The 21053-nt window shown below is 36.8% G+C and overlaps 2 protein-coding genes across 3 annotated transcripts in view; both read left to right on the top strand.

Moving 5' to 3' along the window:
- The first annotated feature begins 3986 nt into the window (after nt 1–3986).
- adra1ba (adrenoceptor alpha 1Ba) lies at nt 3987–9728 on the top strand. Its single transcript, XM_016545127.1, has 2 exons — nt 3987–4989; nt 9037–9728. The coding sequence occupies exons 1-2, from the start codon at nt 4062–4064 to the stop codon at nt 9591–9593; spliced, it is 1485 nt and encodes a 494-aa protein (XP_016400613.1). The 5' UTR covers nt 3987–4061; the 3' UTR covers nt 9594–9728.
- Nucleotides 9729–16257: 6529 nt separating this feature from the next.
- The window catches only part of LOC107733523 (tetratricopeptide repeat protein 1-like), a 9703-nt gene continuing 4907 nt past the window's right edge, over nt 16258–21053 (top strand). The window contains exons 1-6 of one of the 2 annotated variants that reach the window (XM_016545181.1): nt 16258–16331; nt 16877–17404; nt 17516–17576; nt 18572–18684; nt 19076–19112; nt 19317–19465. In XM_016545181.1, coding sequence (XP_016400667.1) covers nt 16901–17404; nt 17516–17576; nt 18572–18684; nt 19076–19112; nt 19317–19465 — 864 coding nt within the window. In that variant the 5' untranslated portion in view covers nt 16258–16331; nt 16877–16900. Of the gene's footprint in view, nt 16343–16876; nt 17405–17515; nt 17577–18571; nt 18685–19075; nt 19113–19316; nt 19466–21053 lie in introns of both variants that reach the window. The other variant, XM_016545180.1, reaches the window with a different exon arrangement.

Here is a 21053-nt window from a genome sequence, read left to right as displayed (position 1 = left end):
GTGGAATTTCTATTGGTGAGGTCTGTGCGGCCGCCGGCTGCTCGTCGCCATCCACATTTGCCATATTCTATAACTTAGACGTCTCTGCTTTACAGGCACGAGTTCTTTCCATTTAATGTACCACTCTTCCTCCTTGGGCGAAGCTGGTTGTATTAGTGCTTCTCAGCCACTAGCTTGGGGCACAATGTGCTCATGTTCTCAGGGGTCCTTATTAGTGCTCCGAGACTGGGCTCACAGAGCAGGATGTCCTGCATCTGCTCATAGCGTGGCGTGATTGGATACGTTCCCTTTAGCGTCTCAACACAATGGGAGAGACCGTTCGAAAGGGAATTCTCCGGTTACTCACGTAACCTTGGTTCCCTGAGATAAGGGAACGAGTGTTGCGTCACTTGCCGAACTATAAGCTGCACGCAAATTGATGACTGTCGCTTCAATCGAATGATCTGATGAATAGCGCTCTGAGCCGACTTATAGAAGGGTCGGCTCCACCCTTTCTGGCGGGCTAAAGCGCCATTGGTTTATGCAGCTACACAAACGTGAACAAATCAGGCTTCAGTACAGAGTAAAACAGGAGTTTTCCCCTTAGCGTCTCACGCAACGCTCGTTCCCTTAACTCAGGGAACCGAGGTTACTTCAGTAACCGGAGCGTTTTTGCTTAAAAAACACATTTTAGTTTGAAGCAAATCCTATGAATTCATAGAATACAAAATTGCCAACTTGTAAAACAGTTACAAAACCATCAATATTCAAGAATTTACGAGACATTCAGAAACCAACATTTTAAAAACCAATTTTTCTTTTCAGAATTTGTTAATGATTCAAGATGTAATATTAATACATGTATGTTTTTGATTTCTAATGATGTTTTTGTTTATATTTGTACAATAAACACTTTATTTGGTATTTTGTTGGCTATAATTTGATGTCCATTTCAAAATCTGGGCCTGAAACAAAATCAATTCCACTGTTATAGACTATTCAACATGAATTTTAATAAGCCCATTTTATAGACAAAAGTGTTTTTCATCCTTATGGAAGAAGAACAAAACAATTTGACATCTGCGATATTACAGCTTCACAGGATGCCTACTAATTACACTTCCTTCCCATGCTTTATTATGCCCACTTAATTATGTGCACTGCATAGAATTGCAAAGCACCTCTAGCTCTTCTGTTCTTTTTTTATTATCTTTTCACAAAACATTGAATATTTTGATTCATTATTTTAAAAGCAATTCTTTATTCAAGACATATACTTATGTGGCTATAATGTAAATGTAAATTCTTCAAGAGAATTATTCCTATAAAAAATGCTTTCTTTCCATTATGGAATATATATACTATCACTCGACACTTGACAGACGCTTGCCACCGTGCTGGGAGAAGATGCCGCAGTTTAGTGTGGTGCGGCTGACAGCTCAGCATTTTCTTGCCTTTAAATCTTACCATTCACTTCACATTACCTTCAGCAATTCATCATCCAAAGCGGCGACGGTATTAAATGTAATCATCTTAATTCACTTGGAGTGCGTTTGAGCTAATAGTTGGACGGTTTTCAAGAGCTATACAGTGCCATGGGGTATGTGTGCATGCGTGTATATTTATTGCACTGGTCAGTGGTCACACAGCGGTCTGGCTGCTGTTTCTCCTGAGCTCAGCACTGGCGTCTGGGTTGAAATGCATCAGCCATACATTCGGTGCCATCACCTACTGACCCATCTACAAAGGATATAACGTCCCCCTTCACGTCACATGCTCTGCTGTTTCCCTTTAGCCTCTGGTTGGAGTGCAGTTTAAGACTCCTTAATCTTTTTGTTGTGCCTGTATCATGAACAATCTTTTTAATAGCAAGGCTTATTTAATTTCAGCACAATGAGGATATTCCTGCATGACAGCAGGCTTGTTTCCTCTTTCACGGCTCTCGCTAGCTGTAATTTACTTTGATTTCTGTATAAATTAGTTGACTTCTGGAGGTTTTCATTCATCTGTTTGAGTTATCTGTTTTCTGTTTTTGTTTTTTGGCGCAAGTCATTAAGTACTTCATCACTGTCAAAGTATATTCCTATTTGGCTGGCATTTGCAAAGAGATTGAGTTAGTGGCTAGTTTATAAAATTACAGATGATTTGCAGGAACATTTGGACACTCATTGCAGTCTTTAAAGATGGCACAGCGTGGAGACTTTTGACAGTGAATGACTTTGTGATTTCAGCGGTTCATTTGTGCTCTACATTAGGACCAGACACAAGAAAATGTGTTTTTTGGACTAAAAGCTGTACTTAAGAGCTAAAAATAAATGTTTTTAGAAACTTGTGGACATATGGCATGTACGACTGATTGGTATTGTATAACTGCGCAGTCCTTGTGAGACTGAAATAGGCACCTAGGTACCACCGTGCATCAACAACCTTGATATTGTTTGCAAGTTTTCCATATTTTAAATCGCAAATGATCCTAAGAATAGCGCGGTTGGTATGTCCATTGGCGTGCTTTCCAGTTGACATACCTGACAGCAGGCTGTGAAGCTCAAGTGACCGATTTATTATAATTTATATCTATCAGCGTGATGGCTAAATAGGTGTATATGACAAGCAACATTTTATTCTTTAAAATAAACTACAGTACCGTCTATTTTTATGTTAGTAGTACTAAATTTAAATTTCTAGTAAATAGCTAGTATCTTTTTCAATTTCTCTAGTAACTATTAATTAGTATGACTTGTATTTATTAAAATAGTCACTGTTCTAAAAGTGACAACAACATTTTCAGAGCTTTTGGTAACAAATCACACATTTGTGCCATTAAGATAAATAGTGGCTCAGATATCAACTCTTCATTTCCAACTAGAATCTATTTGAATTATTGCTGGCACCATTTCTATCATATATATAGTATGCATTTATTTGATTGTAGTGCCTATTTCTGGAACTAGTAACATTTTGGTAACACTTCACTTTATTTTAAGGTGTCCTTGTTACATTGTAATTATACATTTAAGTACTGAGTAATATTACGGTAATTAACTACATGCACTTACTATATGGTTAGGTTTAGGATTAGGGTTTGGTTTAGGGTTACTTGCATGTAATTATGCATAATATAGTGTTATTATAATAGTAAGTACATGTACAATTTATTACAAGGACACCTTAAAATAAAGTGTTACCCTTGTTACACGTTACATGTAATTACAATTAATTATGCATAATTACATGCAAGTAACCCTAAGCCAAACCCTAACTAAATAGCAAGTTCATGTAGCTAATCAATATTACTCAGTACTTAAATGTATAATTACACTTTAACAAGGACACCTTAAAATAAAGTGAAACCAACATTTCTTATCTCAGTAGTTATACTAGTAGCCTATTTACAATTTGTAAATGGCTAAATTATAGTTCAGTTAAAAAGTTGGTTACACTTTATTTTAATGTGTTCTTGTTACACTGTTATCATACATGAAGTACTGAGTAATAATAATAAGCAGCATGTGCTTATAGGGTTAGGATTAGAGTTGCATGTAATTAAACATAATTTATTGTTATTACTAGGCCTGTAGTAAATACGTGTAATTTACAACAGAGATATACAAGGGTTGTGTGACAATAAATTATTATTAGATTACTCGTTATCGAAAAACAAGCAGATACTGGTAAATTTTGGGAATTAAAGGTTACAACGGCTTGCCATAAGTGTAGAGGTTCAGAAGCCGTGAAAATATTCTGCTTTGCGAGGTCTCTCCGTTGCTGCCTGTATACTAGTCTCCATAGGGGAGGGGGTTTGGTGAATGCAGGAGTGGTCAGAGGCAGATCAGCCGGGAACACCGGGAGAGACACTGCGGAGAACTCGGCCAACCAAGTTACGCACATCTTCAACTGGACTTTATGCAACGTTTACAATTATGGACTTTTCCTATTTCGCACTTGTTGCGCAACAGAGCTTACGGATCCTTTGAATTGGTCATTTTCTATCTTTTTTTTCGTTTGGCATCCAGAAATAACAATTTGCGCTTTTGGCGGTGAATCCTCCTCTTACTTTGGTATGGAGGCACTGCAGAGGCAAGATGAGTTCTGATACAGATCATGCCGTGAACTTCGTGAGTAATGCTTCCTCCGAACTGTCCGACGTCTCTAATTCGAGCTCCGCGGGCAACTGGACCGAACCGAGCTCGTTCAGCCTCAGCCGTGCGCTTCCACTGGGCATGGTTCTGGGCGCTTTTATTGTGTTTGCTATCGTGGGCAACATTCTCGTTATTCTCTCCGTAGTGTGCAACAGGCACTTGCGCATCCCAACCAACTACTTCATCATCAATTTAGCCATGGCAGACCTGTTGCTGAGCACAACTGTCCTGCCGGTGTCCGCCACGCGTGAAATTCTCAACTACTGGGTGTTCGGGAGGATTTTCTGTGACATCTGGGCTGCGGTGGATGTGCTGTGCTGCACCGCATCCATCATGAGTCTGTGCGTGATCTCCATAGACCGCTACATCGGGGTGCGTTACCCGCTGCAGTACCCGAGCATTGTGACCGAGAAAAGGGCGCTCTTGGCCATGCTGGGTGTTTGGGTTCTTGCCTTTGTCATCTCCATAGGACCTCTGCTCGGGTGGAAAGAGCCTCCTTCGGAGGACGAGACTGTGTGCCTCATCACAGAGGAGCCGTTTTACGCGCTCTTCTCCTCGCTGGGCTCCTTCTACATCCCTTTGGCAGTGATTCTGGCCATGTACTGCCGAGTGTATATAGTAGCCAAAAGAACCACTAAAAACCTCGAGGCTGGAGTGATGAAGGAGCACATGGACTCCAACGAGCTGACGCTCCGGATTCATTATAAAGGCTCTCAGACGCAGGATGACTGCAGCAAAGGCCACATGAGGAGCTCGCTGACAGTCAAATTACTCAAGTTTTCTAGAGAAAAGAAAGCTGCTAAAACGCTTGGTGTTGTTGTGGGCATGTTTATCCTGTGCTGGTTACCATTTTTCCTCGCATTACCCATCGGTACGTATGATGTTTATTAATTATAACCCACAAAAGACAAACTTTTAGGTTCCATTGTCAACAAATCATTTTATTTTATATTACATTCAAAAAAATGTTTACACTTATTTGAAATATCTTGTAAACTGAATTTTAGGTAGATTCGTGATGGATAATAGCTATAAAAGCTTTATACGTTCAGCCTGTGAGGTTCCGTGGTGCTAAATATAAAAATATCAAAACGAAATGTAGCAGCTATAATTTAAATTTGAACACGACAGGCACTACTTTAAACTTTTTTTGTCCCTAAACTTTAAACAGATTTTTTTTTTCAGATCAGATAATGAAACACATATTAGTTTATACAATAATAGTTTATAGCAAATATGTTTGCTGCACTTAATATGTGAAAAGTGACAAAAATTTGAATTTTGTCAAATTAGGTCTTTGTCCCTGTTGGAAAAACTGTTTTTAGAACATGGCTTTTAGTCGTCCATTGTGGTCTACCAGCCTGACCAAGATCCCCTTTAGTTGGCAGTCCATCAGACCCATCAATAGATCAGCTAGAAATCAGATTTGTAGTTCATAAATTACAGAAAACCTATAGGCCTAAACATAGCAATAAACTTGCTAAGCTTATGATCTGTCCCACTCTAAAGAACATTTAAAGTGTTATTGTTGTGGCATAAATGAGTCCCAGGGCATACAGTTTGAGACAGTCTGTGCAACTGCCCCATTATTTCATCAGTCTATCATAAGAAATAAAGTTTAACCTTGTTGGACAAATGAAAGACAAACCCATGTGACATTACCACAATAATTAGATTTTTATAAATATTTATGGAATTCATTGCCGAATACAGCCATTCCTGAGGTGGATGATTAACAGTAGAATGAATGCAAATGATTCTGTCGGCTGTAGAAGCATGTCATGTAGATGCAGTACACATTATATCATAGTTTTAGCAGGGAACCAGGACGATGTAGTACAAACCGAATATATTTTGGAGCATATAGGCCCGTTTTACACTTTCATTTGGGCACTTTGCTGGTATTGCTCCATGCATTACAAGAGACTCATCTTAAAATAGTATATTTATCATAAAATAGTAAAATATCATGCTATATTATATTTTAAATAATAAATAATAATTTTATTAATTATAATTTTAATTCAGTATAGTTACTACTAAAACATGCAAGGCTGTTAGAGTTGAATGAACAGTTGCACAGTCACATTGATGGTGATATTTTTTTAAATACTCATGGCAGTAATTATACAGATTGAATGTCAAGATAGTGCAATTTCTGACACTTTAGAATGTGATCATGTTGCCAGGAAAAACTACACATCTCCAGCTTGAACGCTCCGTTGGTAAATTCTTGTTCTGTGTTTGTGGTACGTACTCAGACCTTATTCAAAAATCTCTTGTTAAAGTTCAACACATTTGCTCACTAAAAGAACAGTTTCAAATTCTGTCATGGACGAGAGCCAGTGGAACAGATGCAGAAGGTTAATTGCAAAGACATAATTCATGACACCACTTTAGATTTTATTTTGCAATTTATTCTAATATATGAAGCCTTTACTCATGTGTTGTTTTGAATTGCAAAGCAACGCCTGTCATGTTAACCTGACGTGCGGGCATTTAATTCAGCAATGAGTAACTACAGAGCCGGTCCCCAAAGCTTACTGAAGTCTCCTGGTGGAATGCACTGGAGATGCCAATGTCTTCAGAGCTCTCTCATTCCCAGGCTCACTCCCTTTCTGAACCCAGAGGTTTCTGATGAGGTGTGGGAATATAGAAGAGTTACTTTTCCCACTACAGAAAAATCTGGTCAAAATTGAATCACCCTCCTATATTCACTTTATGACCCAGAAGTTCAGCTCCCAGTGACCTCCTAAAGGGTCATATTAGCAGATGGGCTGATATGTTTTTCCTGCAAATGAGTGAAGAAATATTTTGAAGGAAAATATATTCCATGTGTTTGACCTTGAGGAGTTAACTTCCCTTCTTTGAGTAGCCTTTGTTTTCATATGCCATATTATGAATATTGGAATGAACTGGTGTTTGAGAAGATTATCATTTCTGGTTGCATTGCATGAAGATTTGGACTTGCTTTAAATTTCAAGTTTTTAATCACGATACCTATTGTGTTTTATTTCCACAATTGGTTTGTTGAGTGTTGATTAAGCTCAAAATGCTGCAAACATTATGCTTTAACTTGCTTTATGTTATAATTAATTTTCTTTTCTAAATGGTAGACTGAATGCAGAATGAATACAGATAATTGAAAAATCAATGACCACTTTGCCACCAGGCCACATGAGAGTTTATCCATCAAGTAATGTGTTTTCTCAGGGCAGTTCGAACTATTTTTGGCGATGATTTCTACGGACTTTATTTAATCACAGATGAACTAAACAACTAAATAACAAAGCAGCGAGGTTTCTCTAAATGTCAGTTGGACAACAGAACAGAAACCACTTGCTGAAAGGAACAAGGTTGCTGCAAGAATGTTTGTTGACTTCTTATAGTGCAGATTGTCTTAATTTATAGCTGCTCCGGCTGAGAGATGCCTGAGTGACGTGTGATTTAGAGAAGGAAGATGCGAGAACATCGTAACGTAATGGAATAATTCACTTACTAGCAGAGACAGGAGCTGACCGGAGGCCTCACACCTGTGTCTCTTCTTGAAGTGTGGTAATGAACCCAAGTCTCATCCGGCTCTGTACTGATACGTACCATAGCGAATTAGACCAAATCACTTCAGTCATCCGTCCTGTTCCTGTTAGAGGAATTATTGAAGTACAACATATATAAACTTTGAAACTTTAAGATTAAAAGAGGAAAAGATTTTGTCTAATTAGTAATATCAGAGCCAAAAAAGGGTATGGGCTGCACATCACGCATTTACAAGCGAGTGAAAAAGTGGTGAATTCCTCAGGGAAGAGTTAGTAAACTCATGAGTGAAGATAAGCTACAGTCAGAGTCTGGAAAAGCATGATGGATCTGTGCGAACTTTTTAAAATGTTTTGGAGACCGGGGGAGTATAGAAACCCGAGAAAGACTTGCAGTTAGAAAATGGGACATCTTGAAGGGACAGATTTTCTGGCTTGTTTCTTTAAATAGACAGTTGATTTAAGCTGGAGTACAATTGTAAAAGCACTATAAATCTTCCTCATAAAACATAGATTTTGGAATTTAAAAACTTAAGATAACCATTTTAATAAAAGCTTACAGAGTGCGCAGCAAAGATTGGGCTATTCAAATGATGCTCTTTATGACAGGATGAGAGTGTTCAAAAAATAGACTTACTTTTTAAGACCGGGACAGACTTAATGTTGAATTAGAGGCTTTGAAATATGACAGATAAAACTTAATTTCATTAAACCTTTCAAGAACATATACAGATCATATTCCATCCCAATAGCAAAACACAGAAATAAGGAATTATATTTTTGCTCAAATTTGATTGTTGAGAACATTTTATTATTATATAAATTTTGTTTAATGCTATTTATATATTATATATAGATTTATATCAGTTTTATATAGAGATATGTTTGCCTTCGTGGCACATTTATATGACAAGTAATCATATCATTGTAAAAATGCATAAAACATCCAATTATGAGTGTAAATCAGAAAAAAGTTTTTGTGACACATTTTAATGATAGTTAATGTTATCCCACATCATTAGCATTATCAAACTGCAAAAAAAAAAAAAAAAAGTTATTTGTACACACCATGATCGTTTTTGTTATACTGCCTTTATTTATGCCGATTTTAAAGAAATGAAAATGTATTTTGTACTGTTAGTTATGAGACTAATGAGACACACTGAAGTAAAATATCTGTTCACATAACATTAGAGAATTTGGGGGAAATATGTTTTTTGTCATTAAGATTAAAAAGATTTACAAAAATCTTAATTGTTTTGATTCTTTATTTCTGTAGTTTACATGTGAGTTAATAAAGTCTGCCATCTATTGGTGAACGATGAAAAAGCATTGTGCATGCAGATTTGTTTACAAATATTCCCTTTTATGTCTCCTATTTTTAGGGTCGTTTAACACCAGTTTACGTCCTCCTGAAACATTCTTCAAAGTGATCTTCTGGCTGGGCTACTTCAACAGCTGCCTGAACCCCATTATTTACCCCTGTTACAGCCGTGAGTTCAAGCAGGCCTTCATTCGGATCTTACGGTGCCAGTGTCAGCAGAGGAAACAACAGGGCTGGAGGGCGTACAACTACCGCGTCCAGATGGGCTCGGCCAACCAGGTCTACACAGACACCAGCTCCATTGGCATGAACGGCAGTCAGCAGACCCTGGCCCCAATGCAACCCAGCCCAACGTTATTCAGCAGAGTTGTGGGCTCTCGTCCGGCATCAGGCCTTCTTCCAGGCTGGGGCCCCTGTACCTCCTCTTCCTCTTCCTCCCTATCTGGGAGCCCTTTTCCTGGTACAATGAGATCCAGCTCTAGGGCGACGAGTCCTTGCAAAAGTAACAGGATGGCTTTGCTGTTATCCAGTGGGTCCCAGCATGCCAATGGACAGAATGGGAAGCGAGAGACAGAGCATGGGCCGATATCTAGACACACGCCTGAGACTACAATCTAGATTGATGTCGATAGTGACTTTCATGCCAGTGATTTCTCTGTCTCTCAGTTCTTTCTGGATGGATCTGATACAGTATTGTAGACGTGAAATACATCGGGCATCTTCTCATGCATGTCAACATTGTTTAATTTGAGAGTCGCAGTTGCTATGCAAGAAAGGATCTGATACAGTATTGTAGACGTGAAATACATTGGGCATCTTCTCATGCATGTCAACATTGTTTAATTTGAGAGTCGCAGTTGCTATGCAAGAAGTAATGTACAGTCAGCCTGTAATTATTGCAAAATAAACCCGCCCAGGTGATTAGGACACAGATGCAAACAAGTAAGTAAATAAATGAACATGAAATATTGATTTGAGTTGATATTATTTTATCTGCATATTCCCTTAAAGCTTCACTAAGAAAAACATACTCCATGCAAATCAACTGACATAGCAAAAAATCAAACACTGCAACAATAGAGTAATATTTTTAACACTATTTTTTAACTTTCACTGCAGTTGACAACTAAGATGCATGATGGAGGCAGTTGCGTATGTGTAAAACGAGAGAGAGCGAGTCTGGGACATGAAAATAGTGCCTGTTTCATGTTAAGAAGTTTGACTGCGTTGTCATGTTTGACAGTAAATAAGTGCGACTGTTCCCACTGCCTTGGTTCCCGAGGTATTTTTACTTCTATTTTCCCATAGAGAGTTTTAAAAAGTTATAAGCATAAACCAAACAAACCAGCTACGAGGTGAATTACAAACTTTAATTTAAAGCAAAAACATATTTGTAAATTGTACAAGACTCTGTACTAATGTCAGTGAGGGAAACAATCCCATGAAGTATTGGGAAACAATGGAGCTTTTTATTCATTTAAAGGGATAGTTCACCCAAAAATAAAAATTCTGTCATTACTCACCCTCATGTTGTTCCAGACGCGTAAGACCTTCGTTCATCTTCAGAACACAAATTAAGATATTTTGGATGAAATCCGAGCACTTTCTGACCCTCCCATAGACAGCAATGAAACTGAAACATTCCCAGGCACAGAAAGGTAGTAAGAACATTGTTAAAAAAGTACATGTGGCATCAGTGGTTCAATTTTAATATTATGAAGCTACGAGAATACTTTTTGTGCGCAAAGAAAACAAAAAGAACAACTTTATTCAACAATTATCTTCTTCTGCGTCAGCATCCGCCCCCATTCATGAGAGTACCATGACACAACAGGGTCAGAAAGCTCTGGGATTTCATCAAAAATATCTTCATTTGTGTTCCGAAGATGAATGAAGGTCTTACGGGTTTGGAACGACATGAGGGTGAGATGACAGAATTTTCATTTTTGGGTGAACTATCCCTTTAAAGATGTTGATTATAGCTTATATACACAAACAATATATTTTATGTTTATTACAAAATATAGTTTGAGAGAGTATATGAGAGACTTAAGGGGTTGTTTTGGCATGATTTCTTTGTCGTGGAGATTTCTTTGCAGAATGATGGGTAATGTGGTTTTCATCAGGAATTTTAATGTCAAACATGATTTAAAAAAAAGTTTAAATCAAGCAGGCTGATGGCTTCAATGTGAGCATGTACCACTGATTAACAACCACGTAGTTAAGTCTGTCTTTAAAGTTTTAAAAATTAAAGTTAAAATTCCCTTATGAAGTTCCTATTCCCTTATGAACAAAATAAATGGGATTTTTACTTCTGGAACCTGACTGTTGCACTCAATAAGGCTATATAGCAGCGTTTACTAGATTTTTCATTAATTATTCACCCTCATGTCGTTCCAAACCCCTATAGCGCCATTTTGGAGAGTATCACATAAGTAAACAACATATGCTGTTCGGTGTCAGCTGCGCCACATGGATACGTTGTTTTCGTTCAGATTGACGCAGCTGACACAGAATAGCATACGTTGTTTACATTCAGCGGATACTCTCCAAAATGGCGCCAGGGTGACGCGGAGGAGACAAATTGTTGAATAAAGTCGTTGTTTTTATTTTCTTTGCGCACAAAAAGTAATCTTGTAGCTTTGTAAAATTACGGTTGAACCACTGATGTCACATGGATTTTTGTGGATTATTTTACCAATGTCCTTACTACGTTTCTGGACCTTGATCATGGTAATTAAATTGCTGTCTATGGGAGGTTCAGAGAGCTCTCAGAATTCATCAAAAATATCTTAATTTGTGTTCCGAAGATGAACGGAGGTCTTACGGGTTTGGAACGACATGAGGGTGAGTAATTAATGACAGAATTTTCATTTTTGGGTGAACTAACCCTTTAATTTAATGAAAATAAAAAAAGAACTTTACAGATTTACAATGTTAAGTCTGTCTTTCGCAGTCTGTGAAAGAGATGGGTTGGAAATCTGAGGTTATTTGAAATACCAAAATCACTACTTTTTCACCTTTACCAACATCAGTACATATGTATTATTGTGCACATACTGTTTCAAATTTGTAGATCGTGAAGAGTCTATATTTGGCCTGTTTGACTATAGTGGCTATGATTGTAGTAACTTTTGCATGAATAAAGGGATCAGCTCTGCACCTGGACTTATGTGCACAGCTGTGAGCAGCACTGATAAAACTCAGTATGACTTGCTCACTGGTCTGTTCACTTCATTTATTTATTTCCCTTTTGATCTTCATGTTATTATTCAGGTTGTGTCAGTTTTATAATAATGCTTATTGGACTGGTCAAGATTATCCTCTTAGATTCACAGTTAGAGGTAAATCCGTGACGCCTTGTGATTTCCAGTTCAAAAGGTGAGGGTGTTGAAGATGTCAGATGTCTAAACTGATTTTGGTTTTGGGTCATTACAGCACACTTTTTAACAAATAAATGGATGGCATGTAAAGCTAACATTTGACTGAACAATTTAAGGCACAAACCAACATATTGTGTGTGCTCTGAACCAGCAAATTAGATTCTTTCAAGGTGTAAATGTATTACACAACAAGACTTTGTAATAAGAACATGTGGTCATTGGTTCTACATTTACTGTTCGATTCAGTGGATATAAAAGGAAAATATATTTCACTTTCAATTTAATTCAGCCTTGATTTGTTTGTTTTGTGCAACCGAAATGTTTTCAAGGGAAACATCAGTGCTTTATTAGCAAAAGAAGAATGTGTGCATTTCTCCTGATATGTTTTTCTCCTTCACACTTTTGCATCTTATTTACTAAGTGGACCATATAAAATTTCTCTCTCTATATTTAGTGTTACATTGTGTGCTGTAAAATATAAAGACTTATTTTCCTTTCTCTCGAGACAAGTGCATAATGAAGAAATAAATTTCATTTGTGAAGGCCCCTGTTATCTGTGTTCTGTTATATCCCTGTTATATGTAAGTGTCCACTTGACATATGTGATTTAAGGTGATACCTTTGGAAAAAATATTCAGGGATGTGTAGGGTTTTTTATATACTACAAGTCCTTTTGCATCTGTGATGTTTAGAATATGGACAACATGTTTACATGTAAACAGAATTCAATATCCAAGCTGATCATAATTCAAACGGTTTCATAATTAGACATTCATGCTTGTGCAGAACTCACTATATCTCCTATTAATCCGATTAGTTAGAGAGTTCCTCTTTTTTTGTTTTTGTATTGTTCATTTCAATAGATTTGATTGTGATTTTATTTTTTTTCTTTGGATGGATTCTGAAACTTCAAGTTTTCTTCATTCTTTCATATACATGTGGATTACTTGTGGATTTTTGTGATGTTTTTATCAGCTGTTTGGACTCTCATTCTGACGGCACCCATTCACTGCAAAGGATCCATTGGTGAGAAAGTGATACAATGCTAAATTTATTAAAAATCTGTTCTGATGAAGAAACAAACTCATGTACATTTTGGATGGTCTGAGGATGAGTACATTTTTGGCAGTTTTTTTTTCAGGGATAGTTCACACAAAAATAAAAATTCTGTCATTAATTACTCATCCTCATGTCGTTCCATACCCGCAAGACCTTCGTTCATCTTCGGAACACAAATTAAGATATTTTTGATGAAATCCGAGAGCTTTCTGACGCTGCATAGACAGCAACACAACTGAAACGTTCAAGGCCCAAAAAGGTAGTAAGGACATCGTTAAAATGGTCCATGTGATATCAGTGGTTGAACTGTAATTTTATGAAGCTACGAGAACACTTTTTGTGCACAAAGAAAAGAAAAATAATGACTTTATTAAACTATTCTTCTCTTCTGTATCAGAATTCGACGTATGTTCATGACAGAACCATGACGCATGCATTCTGATGTAGAACCCGGATGCGCTGTGGCTTGTTTACAAAGAGAGGAATACACACACACACATATATATATATATATATATATACATATCTATGCACATGCATGCGTCGTGGTACTCTTGTGAACGTGTGTCGAATTTTGACACGGAAAAGAAGAAATCATTGAATAAAGTTGTTGTTTTTGTTTTCTTTGAGCACAAAAAGAATTCTCGTAGCATCATAACAATACGGTTGAATGTCACATGGATTATTTTAACGATGTCCTTACTACCTTTCTGGGCCTTTAACTTTTTAGTTGTGTTGCTGTCTATGCAGAGTCAGAAAGCTCCCTGATTTGATAAAAAATATCTTAATTTGTGCTCTGAAGATGAATGAAGGACTTACAGGTTTGGGACGACATGAGGGTGAGTAATTAATGACAGAATTTTTATTTTTGGGTGAACTAACCCTTTAACTAAAGACAAATCTACAGGAAAAACACTGTTCACTTTGAAAAATAAAAGACAATTTGCAAATATCACACTTGTTTTAACATATCCACAGCACAGGGCATCACTTCTCAATCACATTTTATGTATATTTTTTCCTGTTATTAAAATTTCTGTTATTTCTGTGACTTGCTTCCATTAGAAAAACACTGCAAGTATTTCTGGAAGCTGCCAGATTTAGGCTTGCAGTGTTTGTAATGCTTTGTTTGTTGGTGCATGTAAAGTTTTTGTGTTGCTTATTTTCCCTGGGTGTCACGTTTGCCTCTATATTTAAATACCACATGCATCACAAGACCTTGCATGAGCATACCAGGATGTCACACAGACTTCTGTTTCTATCTTGGTCCTTCTCTCCCCTTTTATTTTCACTGTTGTCAGTGGAAAAGTGAAGTCATATGCTGAAAATATATGTGCTTGTTATATGTGAAGTTTTAAGGGCATTTTTTTTCCCTATGAGTGGGTTTTACAATCTTTTGCTATGCCAGGATTTACCAGGTGGCCCAAAGGCGAGCCAGACACAGAACATAGCTGGACGCATTATGAGCCAGAACTGTCTATCATGTCATTCTCTCAGCTCCTCAACACATCAAACTGCCCAAGTGAGAACTTGGAAGTGAGAGAGGAAGACTGCCAAAACTCAGACTGGCTTCATATTAGTATTCCTGTTCCGCTGGCCTCATTTAGCCACTGTTGCATATGCACTCTGGGTCAAAAACAAAGCCCTACACGCTAACCGCACAAACAATAAACAATGCGGCCCATACAAAACACTTCAACTGCAGCCAAAATACTGAAGTGTGCAAGGGTGGAGCAGTGTTTGTTAGACTGATGTTGGAGCACTGAAGCTTTATATTCCCAATGTTAAATGCAAACATAATTTTTGTTAAAGCATAAAACCACATTCCTTTTTACTGTCCCGAGTTGGTCTCACCAGCTTGATCAAGAAGGAGGATGGTATATATAATGTATGAGATCATCCAATAATTTTGTGGAAGTTCTCATTTAGCCACTGTTGCATATGCACTCTGGGTCAAAAACAAAGCCCTACACGCTAACCGCACAAACAATAAACAATGCGGCCCATACAAAGCACTTCAATTGCAGCCAAAATACTGAAGTGTGCAAGGTTGGAGCAGTGTTTGTTAGACGTATGAGATCATCCAATAATTTTGTGGAAGTTCCAAGTGGATTTTCCATGTGCTAACTGAGATCATTTAGATCATATTACAACTAAACTTTTAACAATAGCTAATGACTTTTTATATATGACTTATAATGACTTATAATGACATATTTAATTGTCTCCTGTTATGTAAAATACAATCAATCAATAATTGTAGTAATTGTCTCACTTTACCTGTTATTCCAGTTTGGCTTATATGATGATTAATTTAATTAATAAAATAAAAAATATAAATCACGACATTTTATTCACTTACTAGTGTATTTACATTTTATTGTATCTCGATATTTAAAAGACATTCAGTAGTGAATAGTAATTAACTGACTTCACCTGCTTTCCGATTTTTGCTTATATATATATATTAGCAATTTATTTAAAAAAAATCATAAATCACAAACTTTCTGTCATTTTATTAATTTACTTATTTATTTATTTACCTACATTTAATTATCTCTTGATAATCAATCATGAAATGATTTGTTCCACTTAATCTGATGTCCCAATTTTGCTAATACTATTATTATTATTATTATTATTATTATTATTGTTCATAATGATTAATATTCGTAATGATGAAGACAATCCAGATATATTTTTAGGTGTATGTTCTGGTGATTTTAAATGTTACACTTAGAAAATGATTTATGAATTATGATATGTAAAATGAAATGTTTAACCACTACAAAACACAAATAAGTATTCTAGTGAGCAAATACGAACTCCTACTACATATCCCAGAATCCTTTTCTACCCATGCGTCACCCGGGAGTGATTAACCGGAAGAGACGTTATGGCTCATTTCTAGAAGGTGAGGAAGAGGTACTGAGTTATTGTTTTCATCTAATATGTAGCGTTTAAAATATCATTTTCATACTGCTTGTAAATATCAATGCAAATGAAAATTAAACTTTTAAAATAATGCATTCGTGCTTGCCAAGTGCACAGCTGATGAAGTGAAATCAGTCCTGTTAACACGTGCTAATAGTATGTGTTTACTGATGTTTTTGTCTGAATTGTTAATGCAAGCTACTACATTCCATTGTCGAATATTGTAATGATTTCTATTTTTATTTGATACATGCATGCAGAAACATTTAGTATAAATTAAGTATGTTACGAGGCATATCAAGTCTAAAATAAGCATGACATGTTGATGACAATAAGACGAGTTTATCAAAGTCTGCATTTTAGACTTATTTCATACTTACTTTATATGACAGTCTGAAATGAAATGGGCGTACTATCATTTTATTCAAATAGCCTAAATGTATGATCATGTTAAATTGTTTTGCAGTGTTGGAGGTGAATATGACTTGAGACCATTTACATTTACTTCACTTAAATACTGTTTAGGTTGTGGTGACAGCACAACTCCAGATGGAGACGGAGTCTGAGACGCTCTCAGCCGCCATGGCTGACACCTTAAAAGTGTCAGAGACCAGAGCAACCACCACAGACCCTGAGGAAGACTGTTTCTATGACTGTGAGGACATGTTACCTGGAGAAGATGGACACACTGACGTTAAACGCACAGAGAGGGAGCACAGAGACATGCTGGAGTCAGATGACAGGACAGAAAATGAGAGACTAGAAAACATGGATGGCGCTGACGGGTTGTGTTTGGATAACACGTCAGAAGAGGATTCTGAAGGGCACGAGGACAGTTCGGCTGAAAAGAGACACGACTCATTAACAACAGACCTGGATCCTGAGAAAGGCAATGATGAGGAACAGGAGAAATGGGAGAGGTTTGTGGAGAGCGATGAGCAGAGAGAGGGCGACTCTGATTCAGAATTTAAAGAGGAGATGGTTAAGGTGAACGAGTTTGATGAGGAATACCTGCGTGAGCTGGAGAAAGACCTGACGGAAGAAGAAAAAGAGGTGAGTGTTATTATCCAATTATTATTTTGTCACGTCCTTCAAAATATACAGTTCTGGCTGTACTATATTTCACACCATTGATATTCTCTCTTTTTTTTTTTCAAATTACAGAGCAGAAGAAAGGAGAGTTTAGAGCTGAAGGAGAAGGGCAACACACAGTTTAAGAGTGGAGGTAAAGACAATCCCACAGTCAGGGATAAACAGGATTCCTGCTCCTTATCCATTTAGAGTAGTTCATAAAATATTGCATCATATATATTCAATATTTATTAACCCTCATGTTGTTTACCCGAATGATTTTTTAAAGACTTGTTGAAGAATCTTTACACAGCTCTTTTTTTTTAGACACTGACACTTCATAGTCACATCTGTCAAGCTCCATAAAAGACGAAAACAACAACAACTAAAACAATATTAAAACTTAGTATAGGTTGTCTGTACAACTTGTGCACTATACATTACAGTTCAAAAGTTTGGGGTCAGTAAATTTTTTTTTTCTTTAAAAATTCAGCAAGTAGGAATTAAATTGATCAAACGTGACAGTAAAGACATTGATAGAATTAAAAAAACACATTTCTATTTCGAATAAATGCTGTTCTTTTAAACTGCATCATGGTTTCCACAAAAAATATTTGCTGTTTTTTTTAACATTAATAATTAGCTGTGCACCACAGGAATAAATTACATTTTAAAACATATTAAAGTAGAAAAATGTATTTTAAGTTATAATAAAATGTCACAATTTTTACTATAATAAATGCAGCCATTGTGAGCATAAGAGGCTTACCAACTCCAAACCTTTGAGCACTAGTCAAATCAGGTGTCTTATGATGGCACACCAAAATGTAAATAATTGTCCATGCATAATACTGTGAAAATCAGTGAATAACAACTTGATTTTAGTCTGTTCCTTCCTAATTTTGGCATGTAGTGGACATTTATAACTTTTCTGGTGTTTTGATGTGTTCAAAATGAAAAGACATGCTTGAAGATTCTTCACAAATTTATGTGCAACAACAAACTTGTTTGGAACAACAAGAGAGTGAATAAATAATGACATAACTTTCATTTTAAGCTAAACTATCCCTAATGTTTACCGCATTGAGGCGGTATCAGATTTGAAAGGTTGTGTTTGTGAAAGAGCTTCTGACATGTCATTGTTTACAGAGCATGTAGAGGCTGAAGAGTCTTACACAGCTGCTCTGAAAGTATGTCCTGTGTGCTACAGTAAAGAGAGATCCATACTCTTCTCTAATCGAGCTGCTGCACGCCTGCATCAGGTGAACTTTTGGGTGTTTTGTGCAGATACAGAATGTATATTTCTTTTCTTTTTCATTTTCTGAACACATTTTGTCACTATGAACTATTGTTTGTTTAAATGTCCTCTGAAGACACATAGTGTTTGCTTACTGTACTACACCATGTAGATATAGCATATGTATGCATATGATTATAAGAATTTTTTATTTTTGCATAAGCATGAATCGATGACTTGATGATTTAGCATTTTAGAATATGTTGGAACCAGTCCAATGTAATAACATTTGATACAATCATTACTTTGAGTGCTCAAATTAGATTTTTCTTCTAGTGTTTTTGATTATCCAAATATTCCTGTATTTATTCATAGTTTTGCATAATAACTAGTTTATTAATAATTTTATCTGCCAGGATAAAAAAGACAGCGCTATCAGTGACAGCTCTAAAGGTGAGAGAATATCCTGCACACATTGTGTTCTGTATCTAGAGAATGTGCACGACTCACAACACACTATTTTTATGTTCTGTCTCTGATGTATATCTTAATTTTCTTTTCCTGTGGAAATGTAATTTGACATTTGAACTGCCATGACACAAAGGCTTTGGAGACTGTGTATTGTGTATTGAATGTGTATTGTCTTGTCTTCCACAGCCATAGAACTAAATCCAAATTATGTCCGTGCCATTCTGCGGAGAGCAGAACTCTACGAGAAGACAGACAAGCTTGATGAAGCTCTAGAGGACTATAAAAGTGTCTTGGAGAAAGACCCGGGCATCCCTGCAGCTAGAGAGGCCTGTATGGTGAGTGTTTCTACATCAGCATTTCGACTCCAAGGCCTCCACTGTCCATAACAACACTGCTAGTTACTGTAAAGTAAATATTAGGGTTCCCATTCTTTTTAACCAATGATTTTACATCACTTTCCAATTATTAATGATTTACCAGTTAAGGATTATTAAAAATATCTGATAAATTATTTTATAACTTGGCATAACTAGTAGTAAACATTAGGTACTAAAATATTATCAATATTCGAATTTAAAAGGCATAATTTCTGTTCGGGGAAAAAAGCTTTTGGCTTCTCTCCTGAGGCCACAAGAGGGCGCATCGTGCAAAATATTACTAATGCACGTTTCTTCAAAGCAATAAAATAACAGGACTATCTTTGAAGTGCATAATGTTTAAAATAATGTTTATAAACCATATATAATTAATTACGTTGCTTAAACAATTAGAAACAAAACAGCATCATGTATGTATGTATGTATGTATGTATAGTTTAATACAAAGGACCGAAAACCAATCACAAAGAGCACTTTTTTCATTTAAAAACATGGGATGCAGACATGTTTTTTAAAAGTTGAACTTACATTAATTTTACATGGCTTCCTAAACATGCAGCTCTCTTGTGCGAGACGAATATATATTCGTAAACATACATTCTTCATAAAAATTACTGGACCTTTCCATATCTAGAAAACAAACTTTTAAAACTCTTTCCTCATATATCAAGGTTTTCAAAGATCATGGGAATCCTGGTTCTTTAAAGTAAAAAAAAGTTGTTTCGCTTATTTTAAAGCCTGTTTTGTCTTATTTTAATTCATTTTAAGTCAGCTTGTGGCCCACTTGGAAGTCTGCCGAGGCCCCCGAGTGGGCCTTGGCCCTTTGCTTGAGAGCCACTGCTCTACATGATTATCATTAAAGCGATAATTAACGATTCTGTCGTTAATTACTCGCCCTCATGTCGTTCCAAACCCGCAAGACCTTCATTCATATTCAGAACACAAATTAGGATATTTTTGATGAAATCCGAGAGCTTTCTGACCCTGCATAGACAGCAATGCAACTACCACGTTCAAGGCCCAGAAAGGTTCAAGCTCATTCAAGCTTGAATACGTCCATAATATAATGCATGTTGCATTGTCATTTCATCATATTTCATGATTTCAAATCAACAGCCTCAAATATGGTGTTTTGTGCACAATGAATGAATGAAAACGTATACCGGTTTGAAGCAACATAAGAATGGGCAATTGAAACTGACTGAAACTTGAAAAATGAAATTGAAACTTTTTTTTTCTCCTCCGGATCGGCTTTCACCGTGGACAAAGCGGAGTCCATCCCGGGGTCGTCACATGTGGTTGCCGCAAGCCCGCCGGCCGCTCCTTCATCGAATCCGCCGGCCGCGCGGTTCTCAAGCCCGCCGGCCGTCCCTCACTCTAGCCTGCCGCCGCTCACTCAAGCCGGCCTCCGCTCAAGCTAGCCCGCCGTGTGTGACGCTGTGTTTCGTTGTGAAAGCGAAACTACTTTGTTTGGCCTTCCAAAAGAGGACACGACTAGAAATCAGTAGTTAAGTTGTATTTACAACACTGTTCCAGAACAGTTTAA

This window comes from Sinocyclocheilus rhinocerous, unplaced genomic scaffold (assembly GCF_001515625.1).
Source record: "Sinocyclocheilus rhinocerous isolate Xijiao unplaced genomic scaffold, SAMN03320098_v1.1 scaffold69, whole genome shotgun sequence".
In the NCBI taxonomy this organism is placed as follows: domain Eukaryota; kingdom Metazoa; phylum Chordata; class Actinopteri; order Cypriniformes; family Cyprinidae; genus Sinocyclocheilus; species Sinocyclocheilus rhinocerous.
This window is presented reverse-complemented; position numbering and strand designations above follow the sequence as displayed.